Source organism: Dama dama, chromosome 26 (genome assembly GCF_033118175.1).
Source record: "Dama dama isolate Ldn47 chromosome 26, ASM3311817v1, whole genome shotgun sequence".
Classification (NCBI taxonomy): domain Eukaryota; kingdom Metazoa; phylum Chordata; class Mammalia; order Artiodactyla; family Cervidae; genus Dama; species Dama dama.
The window spans coordinates 56985585-57007670 of record NC_083706.1 but is presented as its reverse complement, the minus strand read 5'-3'; the positions used below and the strand labels follow the sequence as shown (position 1 = coordinate 57007670).

Sequence of the window (22086 nt, the reverse complement as noted above, 5' to 3'; positions counted from 1 at the left end):
TACTGTATGGCTGATTGTGTTAGTTGCGTATCTTTGCTGACTGTGGGGCTTATGAACAAATTGAACTTATGAATGCACTCTTGGAATGGAACTCATTTGTATGTAGGGGATGTGGTGTATATTCCTCCAAAAATTATAATTTTATTGACATATTTATAGACAGGTCATAAAGTAGTTGTACGGTTAACTTTTCTGAAGAAAGTTGCTAAGAGCAGTTACGGACATCTGTTTTCATTTCTTTTGGGTGTGTACAGAGCCATGAGATTGCTGGGTCAGAAGGCTAGTGTAGGTTTAACTTTGTTGGAAGCTTCCAAGGCAGCTGAGGCATTTGAACAATTGAGCACCAAATGTTTGGTGTACAAACACGCACCCAGACATACACACATGCACACACACACAGGCACATACACGAACACACAATGCACCCAGATGTACACACACATGCACACCAGGCATACACATATATGCACATATGTGCATCCAGATGTGCATAAACATGCATACAAATGCATCCAGATTTACACATACCTGCACCCAGATGTACACACACATACACACACACAGACACACACACATATGCACACATGTGCACCCAGACACACACACACATGGACACACATGCACCCAGATGTAGACACAGGTGCACCCATACACGTGCACTCAGCTGTACACACACATGCACATGAACACAGATGTGCATACAGACATACATGCACTTGAGCACACAGAATATACAGACATGCACACAGACACCCAGATGCACTCATGCACCCAGACACACACGTGCACACAGATGTACACATGTGCACACATACATATGTGCAGCCAGATGTACACACATGTGGACCCAGATGTACATGTGCACACACATGTGCATGCATATGCATTTACACCAGACACACACACACACACGAACCCAGATGCACACACACATGTGCACCCATGTGTACATGTGTGCACACAGATGTACATGCATGCACACAAATGTTCACCCACATGCACCCAGGCACACACACACACATGCACATATGTAAACACTGAGGTACACAGATGTACACACGTGTATACACATACACACACATGCACACATGCACACACAGGGATACATGTGCACACACATGCACACACACAGCAAATGTACAGATGTGCGCACAGATATAGACACATATTCACACACATGCACACCTGTGCACACAACCTACAGTTAGGGTGACAAATGATACATCAAAGCTGACACACGATATGGAACATGCAGAAGGAGGTGAAGGCTCCAGAAGACTTGCGCAGTTTATTGGCGAGGAGCTCAGATGCTGGAGTGAGGCAGCTATGGTGTCCAACCTGGTTTCAGCTCCTGCAGCTGCAAGAGCTGGGAAGAGCACCCAACTCGAACTCCAGTTTCCTTACCTGTAGAATTGGGACAATAATTGTATTTTTTCGTAAGACTCTAGAGAGGATCTGATAGACAGAGAGCCTGATGAACTATGGGTGGAGGTTCGTGACATTGTACAGGAGACAGGGATCAAGACCATCCCCATGGAAAAGAAATGCAAAAAGGCAAAATCGTTGTCTGAGGAGGCCTTACAAATAGCTGTGAAAAGAAGAGAAGCGAAAAACAAAGGAGAAAAGGAAAGATATTCCCATTTGAATGCAGAGTTCCAAAGAATAGCAAGGAGAGATAAGAAAGCCTTCCTCAGCGATCAATGCAAAGAAATACAGGAAAATAATAGAATGGGAAAGACTAGAGATCTCTTCAAGAAAATTAGAGATACCAAGGGAACATTTCATGCAAAGATGGGTTCGATAAAGCACAGAAATGGTATGGACCTAACAGAAGCAGAAGATATTAAGAAGAGGTGGCAAGAATACACAGAAGAACTGTACAAAAAAGATCTTCATGACCCAGATAATCACAATGGTGTGATCAGTCACATAGAGCCAGACATCCTGGAATGTGAAATCAGGTGGGCCTTAGAAAGCATCACTACAAACAAAGCTAGTGGATATCATGGAATTCCAGTTAAGCTATTTCAAATCCTGAAAGATGATGCTGTCAAAGTGCTGCACTCAATATGCCAGCCAATTCTGAAAACTCAGCAGTGGCCACAGGCCTGGAAAAGGTCAGTTTTCATTCCAGTCCCAAAGAAAGGCAATGCCAAAGAATGCTCAAACTACTGCACAATTGCATTCATCTCACACGCTAGTAAAGTAATGCTCAAAATTCTCCAAGCCAGGCTTCAGCAATACATGAACCGTGAACTTCCAGATGTTCAAGGAAAAGGAGTACGTCAAGGCTGTATATTGTCACCCTGCCTATTTAACTTATATGCAGAGTGCATCATGAGAAATGCTGGGCTGGAAGAAGCACAAGCTGGAATCAAGATTGCTGGGAGAAATATCAATAACCTCAGATACGCAGATGACAACACCCTTACGGCAGAAAGTGAAGAGGAACTAAAGAGCCTTTTGATGAAAGTGAAAGAGGAGAGTGAAAAAGTTGGCTTAAAGCTCAACATTCAGAAAACAACTAAGATCATGGCATCTGGTCCCATCACTTCATGGGAAATAGATGGGGAAACAGTGGAAACAGTGTCAGAGCTTATTTTTTGGGGCTCCAAAATCACTGCAGATGGTGATTGCAGCCATGAAATTAAAAGATGCTTGCTCCTTGGAAGGAAAGTTATGACCAACTTAGATAGCATATTAAAAAGCAGAGACATTACTTTGCCAACAAAGGTCCGTCTAGTCAAGGCTATGGTTTTTGCAGTGGTCATGTATGGATGTGAGAGTTGGACTGTGAAGAAAGCTGAGTGCCGAAGAATTGATGCTTTTGAACTGTGGTGTTGGAGAAGACTCTTGAGAGTCCCTTGGACTGCAAGGAGATCCAACCAGTCCATCCTAAAGGAGATCAGTCCTGGGTGTTCATTGGAAGGACTGATGCTGAAGCTGAAACTCCAGTACTTTGGTCACCTCATGTGAAGAGTTGACTCACTGGAAAAGACCCTGATGCTGGGAGGGATTGGGGGCAGGAGGAGAAGGGGACAACAGAGGATGAGTTGATTGGATGGCATCACCGACTCGATGGACATGAGTTTGAGTAAACTCCGGGAGTTGGTGATGGACAGGGAGGCCTGGCGTGCTGCGATTCGTGGGGTCGCAAAGAGTCGGACACGACTGAGCGACTGAACTGAACTGAGAGAGGATTGCATGAGGAAATTGATATCCAAGTTAGGTTCATTGAGTGTTTGCCTTCATCATTAATCTCGGTATCTTATAGTTGGAAATAATAGATGCAGCAGAGGTGTGGTCATTGTCATTTCCCTTATCCACTCAATCTGAATAGCAGACAAGAGGAGAGCCCTGATTCTGAGAAGCCTGTGGAATTAATGAGAGCACCCCTCACCGTGTGGGCAAGAAACAGCAAGGATGGTTTTGAAGCACGTGTGGGGCGAGAGGGACTCTGGAGGCCTGAGCCCTTTAGGAAGGGTGTTGTCAGAAAAACCGGCCAGAAATCTCAGTGTGGACACCTGATGGCTCTGCTAGTGGCTTGCTCCCTTCATGACTGGTTTCCCCGGTAGCGTGTGAAGTGTTAGCCGTCTCACATTCTTGCACCCTGGCCGGTTGCGGTTGGTGTGACAGCTGTGAAGTGTTTTGCAGACGGACGTACACTGTACGCGTGCCATGGTTACTCTAGCCCTGTGGTCCTCAGAGTGGGGTCTCCCCTGGGAACTGTGAGAAATGCATGTTCTCAAGTTGTCTTTGGGTCTCACCCCAGGAGCTACATGAGAAGTCTCAGAGTTCAGTAAACATATTCATTTCAAATAAATGCATCTTTGTGCCAGGAGGAAAAGGCAGACATTTTACTTCTCCACTTTAGTTCAGAATATATAAAACATCTATGTGTATACTTTATCGTAACACCACTGTTTCAGTTCAGTTCAGTCGTTCATTCATGTCTGACTCTTTGCAACCCCGTAGACTGCAGCATGCCAGGCTTCCTTGTCCCATCACCAATTCCCAGAGCTTGCTCAAACTCATGTCCATCGAGTCGGTGATGCCATCCAACTATCTCATCCTCTGTCATCCCCTTCTCCTCCTGCCCTCAATCTTTCCCAGCATCAGGGTCTTTTCCAATGAGTCACTTCTTCACATCAGGTGGCCAAAGTATTGAAGTTTCAGCTTCAGCATCAGTCCTTCCACTGTTTAGCCAATGACACAATCACTTGAAAAGTCTAAATGTGAAGGACTCATTGATACATTAAAGTTGATTTTTTTTTTGGAGAAATGAAATCAAATTTGAGGTCTTTCTCCTGCATATGGCACTTGTCTTAATTATCAGTGGAGTTTAGATAACACTTGTTGGCACATTTTGTTACTTAATAATTAGAATTGTTCTCCCACCCCTGGGAACCAGAGTTTATCCGTAAGATGAAGCATTCATTAGTGACTCCACACATATATCTTTTAATATAGTAATACAATTAGAGAGGAATGTGTGTTTTTATTTTTCATTTCATCAACTGCTTGGAGAAAATTCTAAATGTTTGAATCGCTCCAACTCCAAGTTGATTAGTAGGAAGCAAAGTATAGACATTTCTCTCTCAAGTTTATGTAAAAGGGCAATAAAACAGATTTTCCCACTCAATTTAGGACTTCTAGAGAAGGTTGAAATAGAAAACCCTTTACTGAAAATTAATCCTCACACATGAGCATATATTTAAATCTGTTCACAGGGTTTTGTGGAGGCTCAAGGCAGAAAATAGAAAGTATGATGTAAATTCATGAAGAAGACAAACTGTCTCAGAGGGAAAAGGAAAGGCATGTTTCACAGCGTTGCTTCTGTGGCTCAGGCGGTGTGTCGTCAGCTGCCCCGATGTGGCTCTGATGCTTGGTCAGCTGGGGAACTTGCTTCCGCTTTGCACGATTCCTTGCAGATTATTCGAGTCTGCAACACAGCTTCTGTGCATTCTGTCTTCCAGGCGTACGTGTACGAGACCAGCTCCAGCACTTTCTCCCGCAGACTCGCAGGGCACACCAACACGGTCACCGCTGTGGCCTTCAGCCCAGTTGCCGCTCAGGTACGGTTTCCTCTGTTTCAGACAAGGCTCTTGTCACAGCTGTTGTATCTGTCAGACTGTGTTTGGGTAGAATTTTATCATATTTAAGTTTACATGCTAGTTTTCATTGAGCGCAGGGAGATGAACTTTGAAAAGCTACCTTTACTGGGGAGGAAGAGGAATGGAGGGTTTTTCATTTTACAATGAAAGTATTTGTCATTCTGTGCCAATGGACATTTGCTTCAACAGAAATGTAGAAAAATAAGGAGATCTTCGTGGACAGGAAGATGGAAGGAGGAAAGCAAGTACAGTGAAGTAAGGAATGGATTTCGAAATTCCCCAGAAAAGAATTTGGAGGGAGAAGGAGAGCCACAAAATTTAAAGAATCTTAATTAGGAGAAAGGATTAAGATAAAGTAACATCTGTTGCAAATCAACCCAGAAAAGTGATCTTGTTATTCAAATACAGAGGGAGATCAGAATCCCCAAATACTCAATTTTCATTAGTATTTAATCTTTTACTCCAGATCCCCCTCTGTTTGTGTCTCTGGTTGTCTAGTCAACACTGGCTGCCCCTTGGTGGCTCTGGTGCTGGTCAGGCCCAAGACCATGCTGGACTTGAGGGGGCAGCTGGCAGGCTCCGCAGACCTTCTGGCCGTGTTCCCGCAGTCCAGACCTCATCTAAGGGCGCATTCATGAGGATTGGCAAAGTGGGCACTAGCCTCCACATTTCCTGGTCGGGAAGGAGACAAGGACTCCTGGGGTGGTGCCAGCTTTGTTCCAGGGACGCTGCATAGCTTTGGGGGAAGCCAGGAGGCAGATCCCATGGTAGTTTTTTTTTTCTTTGTAAATTAATTTTAATTGAGAGAGATATTATCCCCTTTCAAAAATTAAAGTTTTGAGTCCCTTGGAATAAGTTGCTAGATATGGTCCCAGAGTAGGCTTTTTATTATTGATGTTGCTCAGGTGTCAAAGTAACACTTGTGAGTCTTTTGGAAGAAGCTTATACTTGTACTGATAAAATGATTCCAACAGTGCATGTGGCTCAGAGAAAAGGGCTCTGACAGTGATGAGGGGTCCTAGTGGCTGCCGGGGAGCGGGACCTCCACAGGGCGGCCGAGACCTGAGGGTCTGTGAGGACGCTGCTCCCTACGGTCCTGCCAGGAGGCGCAGCTGAGCTGGGTGGCCAGGTCCAGTGTGGCCTGGAGGGCGGGTGGTCAGCTTTGGGTCTAGAGAAGGTGGTGTGTTTGTCTTAAGATACTTCACTGTTGAGGTGGAGATTAACTTCACAGTTTATCTATCCCGGCTGCGATGGTAGCCAAGCAAGACTGTAATTTCTAGCAAAATGATGCAGGGTATTCAAACCGGAGGTCAAAAGAAGACAGGAGAGTGAGCATGCAGGCTGCGGGGAGCTGGTCCGCGGCCCTGCAGGTAGGAAGGCAAGGAAACGTGCGAGTGAGCCGCAGAGGAGAGCCGCAGCATGTGAAGACAGAGGTGGGGGACGTTTGTTGGAATGCTCAGTGGTCACAAATACAAATGACTTCATGTCTTCAAAGGAATCTTACGTTGATATCACAGCGTCCATTTTACCTGATGTCAGTTATAAAATAATTAATGAAATACAGCATAGATGAAAGGTGACGTAAAAGCCCTTTCTTACTGACAGTGGATATTTAGGGTATTAAGTAGGCATTTATTTTCCGTTTTCCATTTCTGTGCCATGTGGGGTTTTTTATGGAAAATTCTGCTTTGGTCTTTCCCCCTTTAACAGGGTTTCATTTAACTACGTCGCTAACATTACCCAAGAAATAGAGTAGGAATACGAGAGACCTCAGACTGTTTATGCAAACAGACGGGACACAGGTGGAGGCCAGCTCCAGGTGTGGCTTAGACCCGGCGGAGGAAAAACCAGGAGCAGTGACGGGATGTGTGTGTGGGGCCGTGACCTCTGTCCTCCCTGCCTTGGGCCAGCTGGCGTCTGGGGAAAGGGGGAGTAAAGGGATGGAAATCTGGAAAATTCTTATTTTTCTGAGATAGTGATACTTTGATAATGGACATTTGAATTGTTCTTGATGTTATCGTGTTGATGTACATCTCTGTGTACACAGCGCTTTCTGTAACTAGGTTTATCAGGAGCAGTAGTGCTGAGTAAAATAGTGAAACTTTGAAAGGATTCTGATAAATACAGACAAACATTTTTCAAAGTGCTGCTTGCTTCCCCACCAGCATCAGTTGTTAACACTTTGATTATCTTGTTAAATTCATTATCAAGAAACAGTGTCCCGTTATTTTGATTTGAATTTCTTTGAATGTTAGGGAGACTACCCATTATTTCATATGCTATCACGTATTCAGGTTTTTTCTTCTCATTTGTAAATTACTTGTTTTTCTCCTTCATATTTTTATCTTTTTGCTTACTGATTGTTGCAGCTTTTAATTTAAAATTGACTGTGATGATGTGTGTGCTGGCTCTCCCGGAATGCAGCTCCAACTCACTGTAGATCAGAAAGTGTTTCTTCAGTGATTATAGTTCAATATAGAGATAAGTACATATGTCTGCACTCTTATAGACTTTCATAAGTTTAGGAATAATCAGAAAATAAGTGGTATTTAAGGTGTTTGTATGTAGAGTACATCATGAGAAACGCTGGGCTAGATGAAGCACAAACTGGGATCAAGATTGCCGGGAGAAATATCAATAATCTCAGATATGCAGATGACAACACCCTTACGGCAGAAAGTGAAGAGGAACTAAAGAGCCTCTTGATGACAGTGAAAGAGGAGAGTGAAAAAGTTGGCTTAAAGCTCAACATTCAGAAAACGAAGATCATGCAATCTGGTCCCATCACTTCATGGGAAATAGATGGGGAAACAGTGGAAACAGTGTCAGAGTTTATTTTTTTGGGCTCCAAAATCACTGCAGATGGTGACTGCAGCCAGAAAATTAAAAGACGATTGCTCCTTGGAAGAAAAGCTATGACCAACCTAGACAGCATATTAAAAAGCAGAGACATTACTTTGCCAACTCTGCAGTGATTTTGGAGCCCCCCAAAATAAAATTTGTCACTGTTTCCACTGTTTCCCCATCTATTTGCCATGAAGTGATGGGACCGGATGCCATGATCTTAGTTTTCTGAATGTTGAGTTTTAAGTCAACTTTTCCACTCTCCTCTTTCACTTTCATCAAGAGGCTCTTTAGTTCTTCTTCACTTTCTGCCATAAGGGTGGTGTCATCTGCATATCTGAGATTATTGATATTTCTCCCGGCAATCTTGATTCCAGCTTGTGCTTTATCCAGCCCGGCATTTTGTCCATGAGGTCGTAAAGAGTCGGACACGACTGAGCAACTGAACTGAACTGACAGTCATCATATTGATACAGTTTAGTTTATTAGATTTTTGAGAATTAAGAACTTGGGAGCATTTTGGTTTTTTTATTTTCATCATTTAAAGAAATGTAATATATTATATTTGAAAAGAATCAATAATTTTAAGAGAATTTAAATTATATTAAATCATTGACTAAGGGATTTCAATCTGTTCATCATCAGTGGAATCAACACAAATCGAAGGCCACTCTGCATGTGATGGTCAAAATCTACTCGAGTTCTACATGTGATAAACAAGATATTGAAAGACTTAAGGAAACTAGGTCTTACAATTTAAACATTAATAGGTTGGATGAAAATTTACAAATGAAAATGAGCTGCAGGTCATTTTCTTCTGCATGAGATCGCCATGGTGCATCGAGACCCCCGTTGCCGTGGTGTCCAGCACCAAGCACCCTGTTTGTATGGCTGGTCCTTGCACATCAGTGTCTCCTCTGAGGGACTGCGCTGGTGGAAGAGGCCGCAGCGTGACAGAGCCTCTCCTCCCCATCAAGTGCTGGGAAGAGGCTTTCCTGCGTGAGCATCCATGGCCCTGGGCAGGGGCATCCTGCCTGCCTCCAGCCTGGATTTACACCCAAGTCAAGGGGCCACGGGCTTCCCTGGTAGCTCAGCTGGTAAAGAATCCGCCTGCAATTCAGGAGACCCCCATTCGATTCCTGGGTCGGAAAGATCCCCTGGAGGAGGGCATGGCAATCCACTCCAGTGTTCTTGCCTGGAGAATTTCATGGACAGAGGAGCCTGGTGGGCTGCAGTCCATGGGGTCACAAAGAGTGGGACACGACTGAGTGCCTGAGCACAGCGTGGGGCCATGTCCCACACAGACATGTTTGCATATTTGGGACCTGACATGAAACCACTGTGTTTACTCTCAGCTTCGCTTTTTGATAAGGCTCGAAATCCTAAATGAAACAGCAAAGCATAAATATTGAACAGCACAGTTCATTCCCCGTCAGCTACTGCAGATCATCAGGAATCACAAGGAATCCTAAAATCACCCCGTCCTGTTTCTCCTCAGGAACGTGCACTATTGAGAAGTCCGGTCCTCTCTGTCTCTTAGCCATCTTGATCTTGTTTTCCTGGAAAAAAGAAAGCAGTCTTTTCCTGTCCTCTGTTCTCTCTTCAGCGCCCTGAGGATGGGTTTTCCGTGGCCTCAGGCCCACCAATTTCAGCGGGCTAGGTGCATTTGTGCTTTCTGTCTGTGCACGGCCGCCTTGTTCTCTGCGTACCGCTTCCCCTCCCTGCAATTTGTATGTTGACGTCTCCTGGATCAGCCGCGCCCATTGCTTGTCTTGTCTTTGTCAAGCTACCCGTTTACTGATGGAGTTGCAGCCTCACACTGATGTGGGAAGCGAGGTCCTGGTCGGGAGACGGCCCTGAAGATCCGGTGGCCGCCCCGTGTCCTGTGTTTCCAAGCTGGGGGGCCTGTGCGGCTCGGGGGGCTGCCCGGGATTTCGTCCTGCCCCGTACAGTTGCATTGTTTCAGAGGGTGCTGTGTGTTTATGCCAACATTTGTTTCTCAATCTATGTCCTTTAGTCTTGTGGTTACAGGAAAATATCTTCCAGATTTTTGCAGTCGAATGTCTGTGGCTGATGCTTTTTTGTGATGTTATAATTTTCATTTTTGGTTGGAGAGTGTTGGGGGGGGCCCCATTTGGGGTTCTGAGCTGATTCCATTTTATTCCATTTTTATTTCTGTGCCGACTTCCAGAAGTCGCCGTAGAAGTAAAACTATATATTTAGGAAGAGCTTAGGACAGCTCCTGTGATAATTAATTTTATGTCCTCATGGCTGGTGAGGGAGGCTGGACGCCTGGCGAAGCACTGTTTCTGTGCCTGTCTGGGAGGGTCTTCAAGGAGCAGGGCATCTCTGGTGCTGGTGAACTGTGGAAGGACTGCCCTCCCACAGTGGGGGCCTCACCCCACTGCCGAGGGCTTGGAACCGCGCACGGTGGAAGGAAGGGTGAATTCCTCCCTTCGCTTAAGCAGGGTGTCCGTCTCCTCCTGCCTCAGACATCAGCCCCCTGGCCCTCAGGCTGGACTGAGTGACCCCTCCAGCCATCCTGGATCTCTCAGCCTCCATCTCCACGTGGGCCACCTCCTGGAATAAATCTCATTATAACGTGTCCTCATCTGTCCTGCTGGTTCTGTTTCTCTGTAGAACCTAGCACATCTCCTTATTCCTAATTGTTACTCTGAAGCTCACATGCTATTGGTACTGGGATAGAAACCTGCCCTGTCCTCCCACAGAGACAGTCTTGTCAGGGTGCACTGGGCCGTAGTTCCTGCACCACGACTTCTTGTCTTGTAGGGAAATGTATTTGAATGGTTCCTCAGGTCCCTGTCCCAAAACACGCACAACTGTCCACTTGCAGCCAGACTCACATCCCCGGTCCCTTCACACTGATGCTGGGAGCCCCTAGCAGTGCTGATGTTTCCAGATGCCCCTGGGCTGCAGAGCTGCCCAATCCAAGCCCACCCGTGTGAAGCCCTGTCCCAGCCTCTCCCAGTTCCCCCAGTTCCTGCTCTGTCCGGGGGCTGGGAAGGAGCCCAGCAATTGCCTCATGTCCATGCTGACTGCCTCCCCTCTGCCTGGGCCATGGTGGGCCTTTTTTAAAGATTCACAGTAAGATCAAGTATATTCAATATTATTTTGTCATTGGAGCTCCCAGTATTGAGTGTCCACACTGTTAGCACACAGACTGTGGCTGAGATGTTTCTCCTAAACTCTCCAAACGGAAATCTGATGACCTTTTTTTAAAGAAAGCATTTCTTCCAGTTTCATTTTGCTTCTTATATGCCACTCTCTAAAGAGGAAAGAGGCAGGAGGAAGGTGTTAGGACAAGGACCAGCTGGCAAATCTTGTAACAGTGATATTTATCAACTGCTTTTTAAAAAATTATTGAAGTATAGTTGATTTGGGGCTTCCCTGGGGCTTCAGCTGGTAAAGAATCTGCCTGCAATGCAGGAGACCCTGGTTTGATTCCTGGGTCAAGAAGATCCCCTGGAGAAAGGGATAGGCTACCTGCTCCAGTATTCTTGGGTTTCCCTTGTGGCTCAGATGGTAAAGAATCCTCCTGCAATGTGGAGGACCTGGGTTCAGTCCCTGGGTTAGGAAGATCCCATGGAGGAGGGCATGGCAACCCACTCCAGTATTCTTGCCTGGAGAATCCCCATGGACAGAGATACCTGGCGGGCTACAGTCCATGGGGTCACAAACAGTCAGACACAACTGAGCGACCGAATTGAACTGAGACTGCAGCACGCCAGGCCTCCCTGTCCTTCACTATCTGCTGGAGTCTGCTCAAATTCATGTCCATTGAGTCGGTGATGCCATCCAACCATCTCATCCTCTGTCGTCCTCTTCTCTTCCCACCTTCAATCTTTCCCAGCATCAGGGTCTTTCCCAATAAGTCAGTTCTTCTCATCAGGTGGCCAAAATATTGGCACTTCAGCTTCAGAATCAGTCCTTCCAATGAATATTCAGGGTTGATTTCCTTTAGGATTGACTGGTTTCATTTCCTTGCAGTCCAAGGGGCTCTCAAGAGTCTTCTCCAACACCACAGTTCAAAAGCATCAATTCTTTGGTGCTCAGTCTTCTTTATGGTTCAACTCTCACATCTGTACATGCCTACTGGGAAAACCATAGCTTTGACCATATGGACCTGTGCCTGCAAAGTAATGTCTGTGCTTTTTAATATGCTGTCACGGTTGGTCATCACTTTTCTTCCAAGGTGCAAGCGTCTTTTAATTTCATGGCTCCAGTCACTGTCTGCAATGATTTTGGAGCCCTAGAAAATAAAATCTGTCACTGTTTCCACTCTTCCCCCATCTGTATGTCATGAAATGATAGGACGGGATGCCATGATCTTAGTTGATCTTAGTTTTTAGAATGTTGAGTTTCAAGCCAGCTTTTTAACTCTCCTCTTTCACCCTCATCAATAAGCTGTTTAGTTCCTGCTCGCTTCAGTTATACAGATATGTGTTTTCATTCTTTTTCAGACTCTTCTCTCATGTGGGTGAGCGCAGAGCATTGAGCAGAGTTCCTGTGCCGTACGCAGGTCCTCGTTGGTTATCCGTTTTACATCAGGTCGTGTGTGCGTCTGTTCATCCCAAGCTCCTGATTTACCCGCCTCCCCCGCAACTGCTTGTTAAGCGCCAGGCTCTGAGCTGGGCACTTGGTCGGCTCCGGGAGGGGATCTGAAGTCCCAGGAGAGTGAGCGGTGAGAGGGTTGTGTTTCTGTTTTTTCTCTGTGAGGACCTTGGGTGCAGACGTCGCGTGCCTTGTGTGATAATCGCGCTACAGTACAGCCATTTGACGTAAACTCGGCGAGGCTGGGGCTTGCCGTCGAGGCCTCCTCAGGGCGTGCTCACTCTCTGGGCCGTGTGTACGTGTCGTCGCCTGAGTGGGGAGGGGGCCCCCAGGCGGAGCTCCGCCCCCAGGACGTGACGCGTGCGTGACGCGTGCGTGACGCGTGCGTGACGCGTGCGTGACGCGTGCGTGAGGTTCCCCTCCTGGAGGTTCAAAAGTCACAGCGGCCTCGGTGAAAAGTTATCAGCCTTCCCGGTCAAAATAGTCCTGTTTTTCTTCGAATGCAGCGGCATGTTTTGGGGGCAAGAACACCGTGAAGGTCTTGTCTGGGTCCACGCGGACAGACACCAGCTCTCCTTGGCTTTGTGGGATGCGGGGGCTGCCGGCCTGCGGGTGACTTGACCCCTGTCCTCCTCTGGGGCCCTCACGCTGGAGAAAATCGTTAAGGGCCTCACCACTGACTCTTGGAATTAACCCGAGGATTTCCAGAAATCAAGAACAGGGCTTTGGTAAGTGGTGCTATTGTGTGTTCACCACAAATGCTTCTTTCTTTGTTACATAACTGACCAAAGGCTTCTTTCTGATCCATACTCGTTCACAGACAAAACCTGAGCCATTGGAGACACTTAATAATGAAAAGTAAGAATTGGACTTATAAAGTCAGTTAATGAGAAACTCGTGCCTGGTGTACAAAACCCCTTTCTTAGGACTCAGCTTTTTAGTAGCGGGCAGATCCCAGGCGGAAAGAGGGTCTCTGGGTGCTCCCAGCCCCGCTGGCATCCCCGTGGTGGGCAGGTCCACATCCGAAGCAGCAGGGGTAAGGGAGGAAGGCAGCCCCCACGTGCATCCCGGGCGCTTGACGTCTGGGGAGGGGTGTTCTTGGTGGGTGGGACTTCATGATCCTCTTAAAATATCAGCCAAGTCATAGATCAGGGCAGGCAACATTCTGTCTTACCTGGAATAGAGAGTCAATTTCCCGGGGTGTTTCTAGTTTTGAATATTTTGGAGAATCAATATTAATATTCAGTCTTCTGACTTGATTTAGGATAAAACTTCATCTTGTTTTAAAATTTTACCAAAGAAGGTTAGGCTCTGCATTTAGCAATTGGCCTGAAAGTCCAAGCAAAGACACATAAAATGGAACTAACGTCGCGTCCTGCGTTTCACCATCAGTTTCTGCCAGTGGGCAAGGTACATCAGTCCAAATGTAACCCTTCAAGTAACGTGAGGGTCTCTCTCCCAGACCTCAGTCTTCTGAAACCTCAGAGGGTACAGTGAACCTGGCTGACACGTTGGCTGTAATTTTTCTAACTGTAGTGACTCTCCAGGATCGTGCCTTCCGGCAAAGCAGCATCCCGGAGAATGGGTCTCTGTTTTTTTTTTTTTTTTTGAGTGTGGATTTCGACAGACTGCTGTGCTTCCTATGTGTGACTTTAGTCAGGAAGTACCCAGACCTGCCACGTTCGAGGTGGGAGTGGGGACTCTGCTGTGACTCGAGAGGCTCTGAGCTCGTCCATGGGCGTGGACAGCGGCGGACGGTGTGTGTCCTCCAGCCTGTCGGGCGCCTGGCTGTCCACAGCCTCGGCTCTGAGCAGTGGCCTTGTGCTGCTGACTTAAGTGACACCAGGTGTATCTGTTCATTTACTGGAACTATTTCAAGAGCTCACAGGATGTCAGCAGTGCCCAAGCTTGGCTAGCACACAGGTCGAAGCCAGGTGTCAACAGGCTGGGAGGCAGGGGCCAGAGAACTTTCCGGAAGCTGGGAGGGTCTGGTCAGGGCCTTGCACCAGCCGGGTGGGTTCCAGCCGAGCCCTCCTGCTGCAGTCAGACAGAAGCAGGCGTGCAGTTGCCTGGACTGCGTCTGACAGTGTTTCCCTTGCCGTGGGCGGCGTGGCCCGAGCCGGCAGGGGGCTGCCACCTGCCGTGTGGGTGTCGGGCACCTGGGGGGGGCGTCACCCCCAAAGGGTGATGCAGTGAGGCCGGAAGGGCCTCCTAGGGTCGAAAGAACAGTCCTCACAAGGGACGCTGCCCTCGGGTCGGGAAGGTTAACTCATGTCGTGTAGATGCACTTTGGGTGCCCGCCTGGCTCTTCTGAGAAGCCCCAGACATGCTGACCCTTCCTTTGAAAGCTCCCTGCAGCCCTCCTGCCATCAGGATCAGAAAGTCAAGGCAGCCTGTGAACTTGGGAAATAAGTTTTATTATTTCACAGTTTGCATTTTAACTTTTAAAATAAGCAAGAGAATTCTATTTTGATTAACCCTAGTCTTTAAAAATTATGTTGGCAGAGAAAAGACTTTTGCTGCCATGTCAGTTTGAACCATTACTCCTGTGTCTTTGTCTCTTGTGAGAAAACGGAGCCTCACAGACTCTTCTTGCTCTTGATTACAACATTTAGACAAAAATGAAGGTCAGTACTGAGCAGGAAGCACCCTGTGGTTAGAGACGGATTGAGGTCAGCAGGGGTTGTCGAGGCCAGTTTAGTCTGACCAGGGCCACTGAGCCCGAGAGGCCGGGGTCGCTTTTCATCAGAAATGCTGGCTCCTGTCAGACCTGGACCACCGCAGCTGCTCGCTCAGGGTTTCACTGTCACTTTTCAACTTTTTCCTTTTTTGAAAATGGGCTCCTTTTCCTCCTTGAGTGAGTGATTCTCCACACTGGATGTTCGCTCATTGCAGGAGCAATGAGCCGATTTAGTCAAAGTCTAGTCTGTGTTGTGGGAGTCCTGGGGGTGCTGGGGGCCAGGAGGTGTGAGACTCTCGGGGCGGAGCCTGCCTTCTCAGGCAGGTTTCTCAGGGGCCGCCGTAGGTCCATCTTTCTCAGTCTGTGGGCAGCCTCTGAGTGCAGCGTTCTTTTCCTCATCTTGAGCCTCCGTGTCTGGGCTTCTGCAAATGCCCGGCTCTTCTCCTTTAGACCCACGTTCCACTTCCAGCTCTACATTACACCTCCAGGCTGGGTGCTCCTCGTTACAGGGCCTGCCTGGTGGGTCCTCCCTTGTTTGACTGTCTGACCGCCACCCACTGGCAGCCTGTGCCCTGGTCTCCACCCCCACCTCATCTACTTGCTGTTGAACATAACCCAACCAGTTATCGCATCACTTGTGATTTTCCCTCCACCCGTCCCCTCTGCCCCCCTCTCACATGTAGCAGGTTTTACAGACACTTCTTACCCACCTTCCCCTCACCTGGTCTTCCATTCTGCAGCACATCCCACCCCACCCCTGACCCTCACTCCCCCACCCCCGACCCTCAACCCCCTTTAGTCACAGCCTTCCTCCCCCTGGACTGTGAGAGCCCTGTGCCAAGACATAACAGGAGCGCAACTCCGGGTTTCCCCGGTGGTCCTGCCATATGCCTGCTGCCCCGAGAGTCAGAGCTCTTCATGTTCAGAAGGGCCCCAGTGTCGGAGCTCAGGGCCATAAGTCCCCTCCTTGCACTGCTTCTTAGTAGCATCCACCTGATTTTTTCAGTTACTTATTTTAATTGGAGGATAAACAGATATTTCTCCAAAGAAGACATACAGATGGCTAATAAACACATGTAAAGATGCTCAACATCACAATGAGTTACCATCCCACATTGGTCAGAATGGCAATCATCAAAAAGTCTACAAACAATAAATGCTGGAGAGGGTATGGAGAAAACGAACTCCCCCTGATTTTGATGTCACCTTTTCATGTTCATTTAGTCCAGAAGACCTCCAAATTTCCCTTTTGGTTTCTTTGCTGGTTCTTCACTGGGTTATCTAAAAGTGTGTTCTGCTTGCAAACCCTTGGGAACTTTTTCCCAAGATCTTTATTGATTTCTGATTTAATTCCACTTGGTTACAACACATTTTTTTGCATGATTTGAGTTTAATGAACTTTGTTTCATGTTCTGTGTTCACTTGAAAAGAATGTGTAGTCTGGAGCCTTCTATAAGTATGAACTAAGACAAATGGGCAAAAGCATTCTTCAGATCGTCTTTATCCATAATAATTATCTACATGTTCTATCAATACTGAAAGTGGCATTGAAAAGTCTGACTATGATCCTGAGTAAGGGACTCTTCTCTGAGGACCTTCCACTAAGAGACTCTCTTTCCTTATAATTCTGTCAGCTTTTGCTTTATGTGTTTTGAAGTGCCTGTATTACGTTTAGGATTGTTATGTTGTTTTGGTGGTTAGATCCCTTTACTTTTATGAAATGGTGTCTTTTTCTTTATTTCCTTTGAAAAATACTTGATATTAATATGGCCACTCCAGCTTTTTGATTGGCATTACAATAGTATATCTTCATTTTTTTCTTCAACCTGCTTGGTCTTTATATTGAAAGTATGTTTCTTATAAGTGGTACTCAGCTTTGTCCTACTTGTATCCAATCTGATGTTCTCTGTTGTTTAATTGGTATATTTAGGCCATTTACATTTAATGTGATTATTGATATGATCATGTTTAAGACTCTCACTTTGTTTATTTGTTTCCCACTTGTCCATATGCTATATTTCTTTTTCTGTCTTCTTTTGGCTCAGTCGGATTTTTTTTGTACTGCTATTTTGTGACTTTTTCTGGATTCTAGCTATCGCATGCTATTTTAGCAATCTGAAGTTGCTTAAAGTTTTGAAGTGTATACTTTAATTTATGGCAGCGTGCCTTCAGGTTATATTACCCCACTTAATCTATGAAAACTGAAAGTGTTAGTCACTCAATCATGTCCAACTCTTTGTGACTGCATGAACTGTAGCTCACCAGGCTCCTCTGTCCATGGGGTTCTCCAGGCAAGAATATTGGAGTGGGTTAACACTCCCTTTTCCAGGGGATCTTCCTGACCCAGGAATCGAACCTGAGTCTCATGCATTGCAGGTGAATTCTTTACCGTCTGAGACACCAGGGAGGCCTTTTATCTGTAGTAAAAACCTTGTAGATATATGTAAGTGCATCTCCGTTTCTCCTCTCCAGGTCTTTAATCTCTGATAATGATGTGTTTTACTTTTCAATATGCTATAAATTCACATTATATTATTATAAGTTTTGTTCAAACATTATCTTTAAGCAGATTTAAACCATAGCAGTGAAATCTTATATATTTGCCATGCAGTTCTTCACTAAACCTCTTGAGACTTGATTTTCTTATCTCCAAAATTGGGTTGTTGAATTATATAATCTCTGTGATTCTAGAACAGCTAAGAGGGTTGTTACAGTGTTGAATTCTGTGTGCAGGTGCACATGTGTGTATGGTGTTTTTAAATATTATCTTTATTTTTTCAATTATTTTTTGCCATGTGGCATGTGGGATCTTGTTCCCTGACCAGGAATTGAACCCATGCCTCCTGCAGTGGAATTGTGGAGTCTTAGCCACTGGACCACCAGGGAATTCCCTGTGTGTTTTTCCTTTTGTATCTATGTAGATAAATATTCTTTACCTTCTTTACTTTATACCCCCATATAATTATATACATTACATAGTGAACTGATCTTAACGATTACTGTCTGTACCGGATAGGTCCCTGAGGAGTGTAGGGGTCCGTTGATCAAGGTCTGACACCCAACGTGTGGCAGAGTTGGTACTGAGCCTGTCTTTGTCTGGATTCAAACCCAAGAGGCACCAACTCTCACTTTTGGTTTTGCCTCTGATGCCTCTTGAGTTTTCTGTCAAGTAGCTGCCAGCCTCCGTGTGTGCTGTGTTAAATGAGTTCTCTTCCTGGCCACATACCCAAGCCTAATTTCTTATTTGTAGCCAAAGACAAAATGGTTTGAGTTCAATTTAAAAATTTTCTTATGTTCATTAGATATTAATATGTACTATGTAATATCACTATTCTAAGTGATATTTATTAATAACATTTATTTTTTTGATTATCACATCCTGGATAAGTGGATACTTAATTATCCTCATACTACAGATGGGGAAACTGAGGCATGAAAAAGTTAGCGTACTTGAACAAACCCATGTGGTTGGCGAGTAGTAGTTATGCTAAGGTTTGTTTTCCATCCAGCTAACTTCAGGTCCCACCTTCTGGAGCACTGTGCCCACACTGCACACCCAAGGAGCCGTGTAAGAACAGGAGAGGGGTCCTAAGTGCCCTGTGCGTGTGGGAAGGCTCCAGGAGAAACGCAGTCTGAAACGCACAGGACGAGACGGGAGACCACCTCTTGCTCACAGAGACCTGTGGGCCAGCAGCATGTTCTCCATTGTAGATTCGCTGACCAGAGATGAATTCTGCATCAAGATTGCGAAAGAGCTGCTTGGCCTGTTTCCATGTTGTGAGAGGCACTACACATCCCGTGAACGTGGCATTTGCTCTCAGACGTCCAGTGCTTTCAAACGTGTGTTTTCACATGCAGTGCTCTGGTTCTGAAGAGTGTTTTATTCCCAGATACTTCCTGACTTTCTCATCATGCCCACATCATAAAAGTTAATTTCACTTCTAAAAAATCTACAGTATCTCCCTTTTGGAAAATGTTCTGCAGATCTTAGCAAAGTCAACAGCCAAACCATAAATTTAAATGTAGTGCAGACTTGAGGAGTAGGAAGCCTGCTACTGTCACGTAATTTATTTTAATATTCAAGCAATTTCCTATGGTGGCCAGAAAAAGGACCACAAATTGATCTTTCACTGTAGCATAAGCATAACCTGTCCAGATGATTATTTATGAAGATGAAACAAATAAGGTGTTGACCTCAAGGTTTCTGACAGAATTTCTTCAACAGAAGAGGAAGGAAACTGAACTTCTGAAACTGGTAGGAGCCATTGTTTGTGCTGGAAACCACCCGAGTGGGTGAGGCTATAACGGCCACATGGAGAGGGCGCCGTGTTCCCCAGCACGAGACAGGGTTTCCAGTTTGAACCGTTCATAGCAGAGTTTATTCCAGGGCTCAAGTTGCCAACGTCAGTCAACTGAAGTCTGTTTTGCTATAGATTTATGGCTCTTGTGCTCTGGAGAGGTGTGGAATCTATTTTAGCTCAGTACCAGGAACTCGAGTTGGAGAGTCATGCACAGTACACGAGGTGTAGTTTCATCAAAGTCTCCTGGCGTGTTGCTAAGAAAGTGGGGACGTCTGTGCCCTGTCCCACGCGTGCTGTTTGCATAGGTCCATCAAGAGACTGGACATTTGAATCTCCCACTGGAGCATCAGGATGGGTGTCAGAGCCCGCTCTGGGAGCGTCTATGTTAAGTGACCTAGATGGCGGTACACAGGCCGACTCCACATGCACTGTCCTCCTGGGGGCCTGCCAGCACTTGGCTGGCCAAACTCGAGGTTTCAACCCCTGCCTTCTACCCACTTTTCTAGGAAGGCCCACATCCATCACTCAGTAGCAAGGGCCCACTGGAACCTGAGCCCGGGGCTGATGCTGCGCCTCAGTGGTCTAGATGCTCCATCTACAACCTGGCCAGAGACAGCACAGGCGTCATTACCTGTGTGAAATCAGTACCGCCCCAGGCCACGGTGGACAGACCTGATTAAAAAAGCAGAGAGAAAGTTCTAACCACAGGTATGCTCCCAGATCACTGGTTAGCAGACCTAAAACAGAGTTCTTCAGTGAGGGAGGCGTTTGATGTCCAGAAGCCATTGCTAATTTGTAGGAAATGGCAAGTCCAGAACAATGTTGGATTTACACCAATTTCTGATGAAACGCAGGTCACACTTGCTAGTTTGAACCCAGAAAGCACTAAATCATGTGGGGAAATATGATGACATAATTTACTCAGTACTCACAGTTTTAAGAAATCATGAAATACTATAAAGTTAGAAGGGTTTTTATATTAAGGTTTCTGGGAGCACTGAAAAGACATCTGTACATTTTACACCATAGTCTCCTGTTGGTGGTTCTATGAACTTTTGCTGTTAGTGTTTTTGCTGCAAGCATTTTGCATACCTAATTGACTATAAGGCAATTTTGCCATAAAAGATTAAATAACCAAAAATTAAAAGTTACATTTAAAAGCACATAATGTGAAATGAATAACAAAAAATAAAAGTTTTTATTGTGAAATACAAAATATTTGAATAATTTAAAATGCATGTAGAGTTATGGCAATCATGTATAAATGACGGATTTTATTTTGTGGGTTGCCTTCCACATCTTTCCTTTGTAGTATTTTATACTTTTTTTACTTGTTGATTCATCTTCTCATTCAGTGCTGCACTTTTTCTTCTTTTGCTAATATTCTCTCTCTACTAGGAGGGATATCGGTTTCCCAGGCCCAGGACGTGGTCTGTACCCGAGCGCTGCTGTGCGCTCTTGGCTCACTCTCGCTTGTCACACATCCCCGTGACAGCTCTGCCCCTTCGGGTCCCCGGCGGGCTCACAGAGCGGCGTGCATCCCCGTGACAGCCCTGCTCCCTCGGGTCCCCAGCGGGCTCGCAGAGTGGCGTGCATCCCCGTGACAGCCCTGCTCCCTCGGTTCCCCAGCGGGCTCGCAGAGTGGCGTGTATCCCCGTGACAGCCCTGCTCCCTTGGGTCCCCGGCGGGCTTGCAGAGCGGCGTGCATCCCTGTGACAGCCCTGCTCCTTCGGGTCCCTGGTGGGCTCGCAGAGAGAGGTGTTGTCATTTTCTGGTAGAGGATGCAGCGGCTCTGCACTCTCACTCCCGGTAATCTTGCTCCCCCGTTTCCTGTCCGGCTGACGTGCATGGTGATCGTCCACTGTCTCAGGGCTGCCCCGCCTGTTTGTCATGATGCAGACCGTTATGAGGGCTTTGGCTTGTGTCGTGTGGAAACAAGGCAGTGTGTCGATGGAGAAGCGAAACAGAGTCAGACAGACGGCCACCAGCGCTTTAATCTCTCCTGCATGTTGGGTTTGTGGCCAGTTAGTCACGCACTGAAAATGCTGTGGCAAAGGTGCTTGTGGCAAAAGTTCTGGGCATGTCTGATAACATGTCTGAAATGTCTGACTGCTTGTGGCTCCATTATAAAACTGAAGGCTCAATATTATTCTGGAAAATGCTCACTATAATACTGTAATTGACCTTAGGTGACCTCACAGTCACCATTTTGCTTAACTGCTGCATAATTTTCCCTGTAGGATTTTGGTGAAAAAGCATAAATGAAACTGTAAATGTAAGTCCTAGGCACAACCTCCAGGATGTTGTCCCGGCCGACTTACCGGCTCTGTCACCCGCACCGTTCACAGGGGTCCCATGCCGGCCCCGCATCACTGCTGCCCTTGGTGTGATCCTGTCAGACCCCTGCTCAGCTTGGGGCCTCGACGCTGTCTTCTCTGACCTTCCCCTAAAATAAAGTCAGCTTCAGATCTCGCCCTTTTGATAACAGCTTTGGATCCTGATGTAAAGAGCACACTGGAGAAGGAAATGGCAACCCACTCCAGTATCCTTGCTGGGGAACCCCATGAACAGAGGA

The 22086-nt window shown here is 46.3% G+C and overlaps 1 protein-coding gene across 1 annotated transcript in view; it reads left to right on the top strand.

The window, feature by feature from the left end:
* The window catches only part of WDR27 (WD repeat domain 27), a 140922-nt gene that overhangs the window by 67168 nt on the left and 51668 nt on the right, over positions 1-22086 (top strand). The window contains exon 24 of the mRNA XM_061130020.1: positions 4977-5075. Within this exon, the coding sequence (XP_060986003.1) occupies positions 4977-5075 (99 nt within the window). The remainder of the gene's footprint in view (positions 1-4976; positions 5076-22086) is intronic.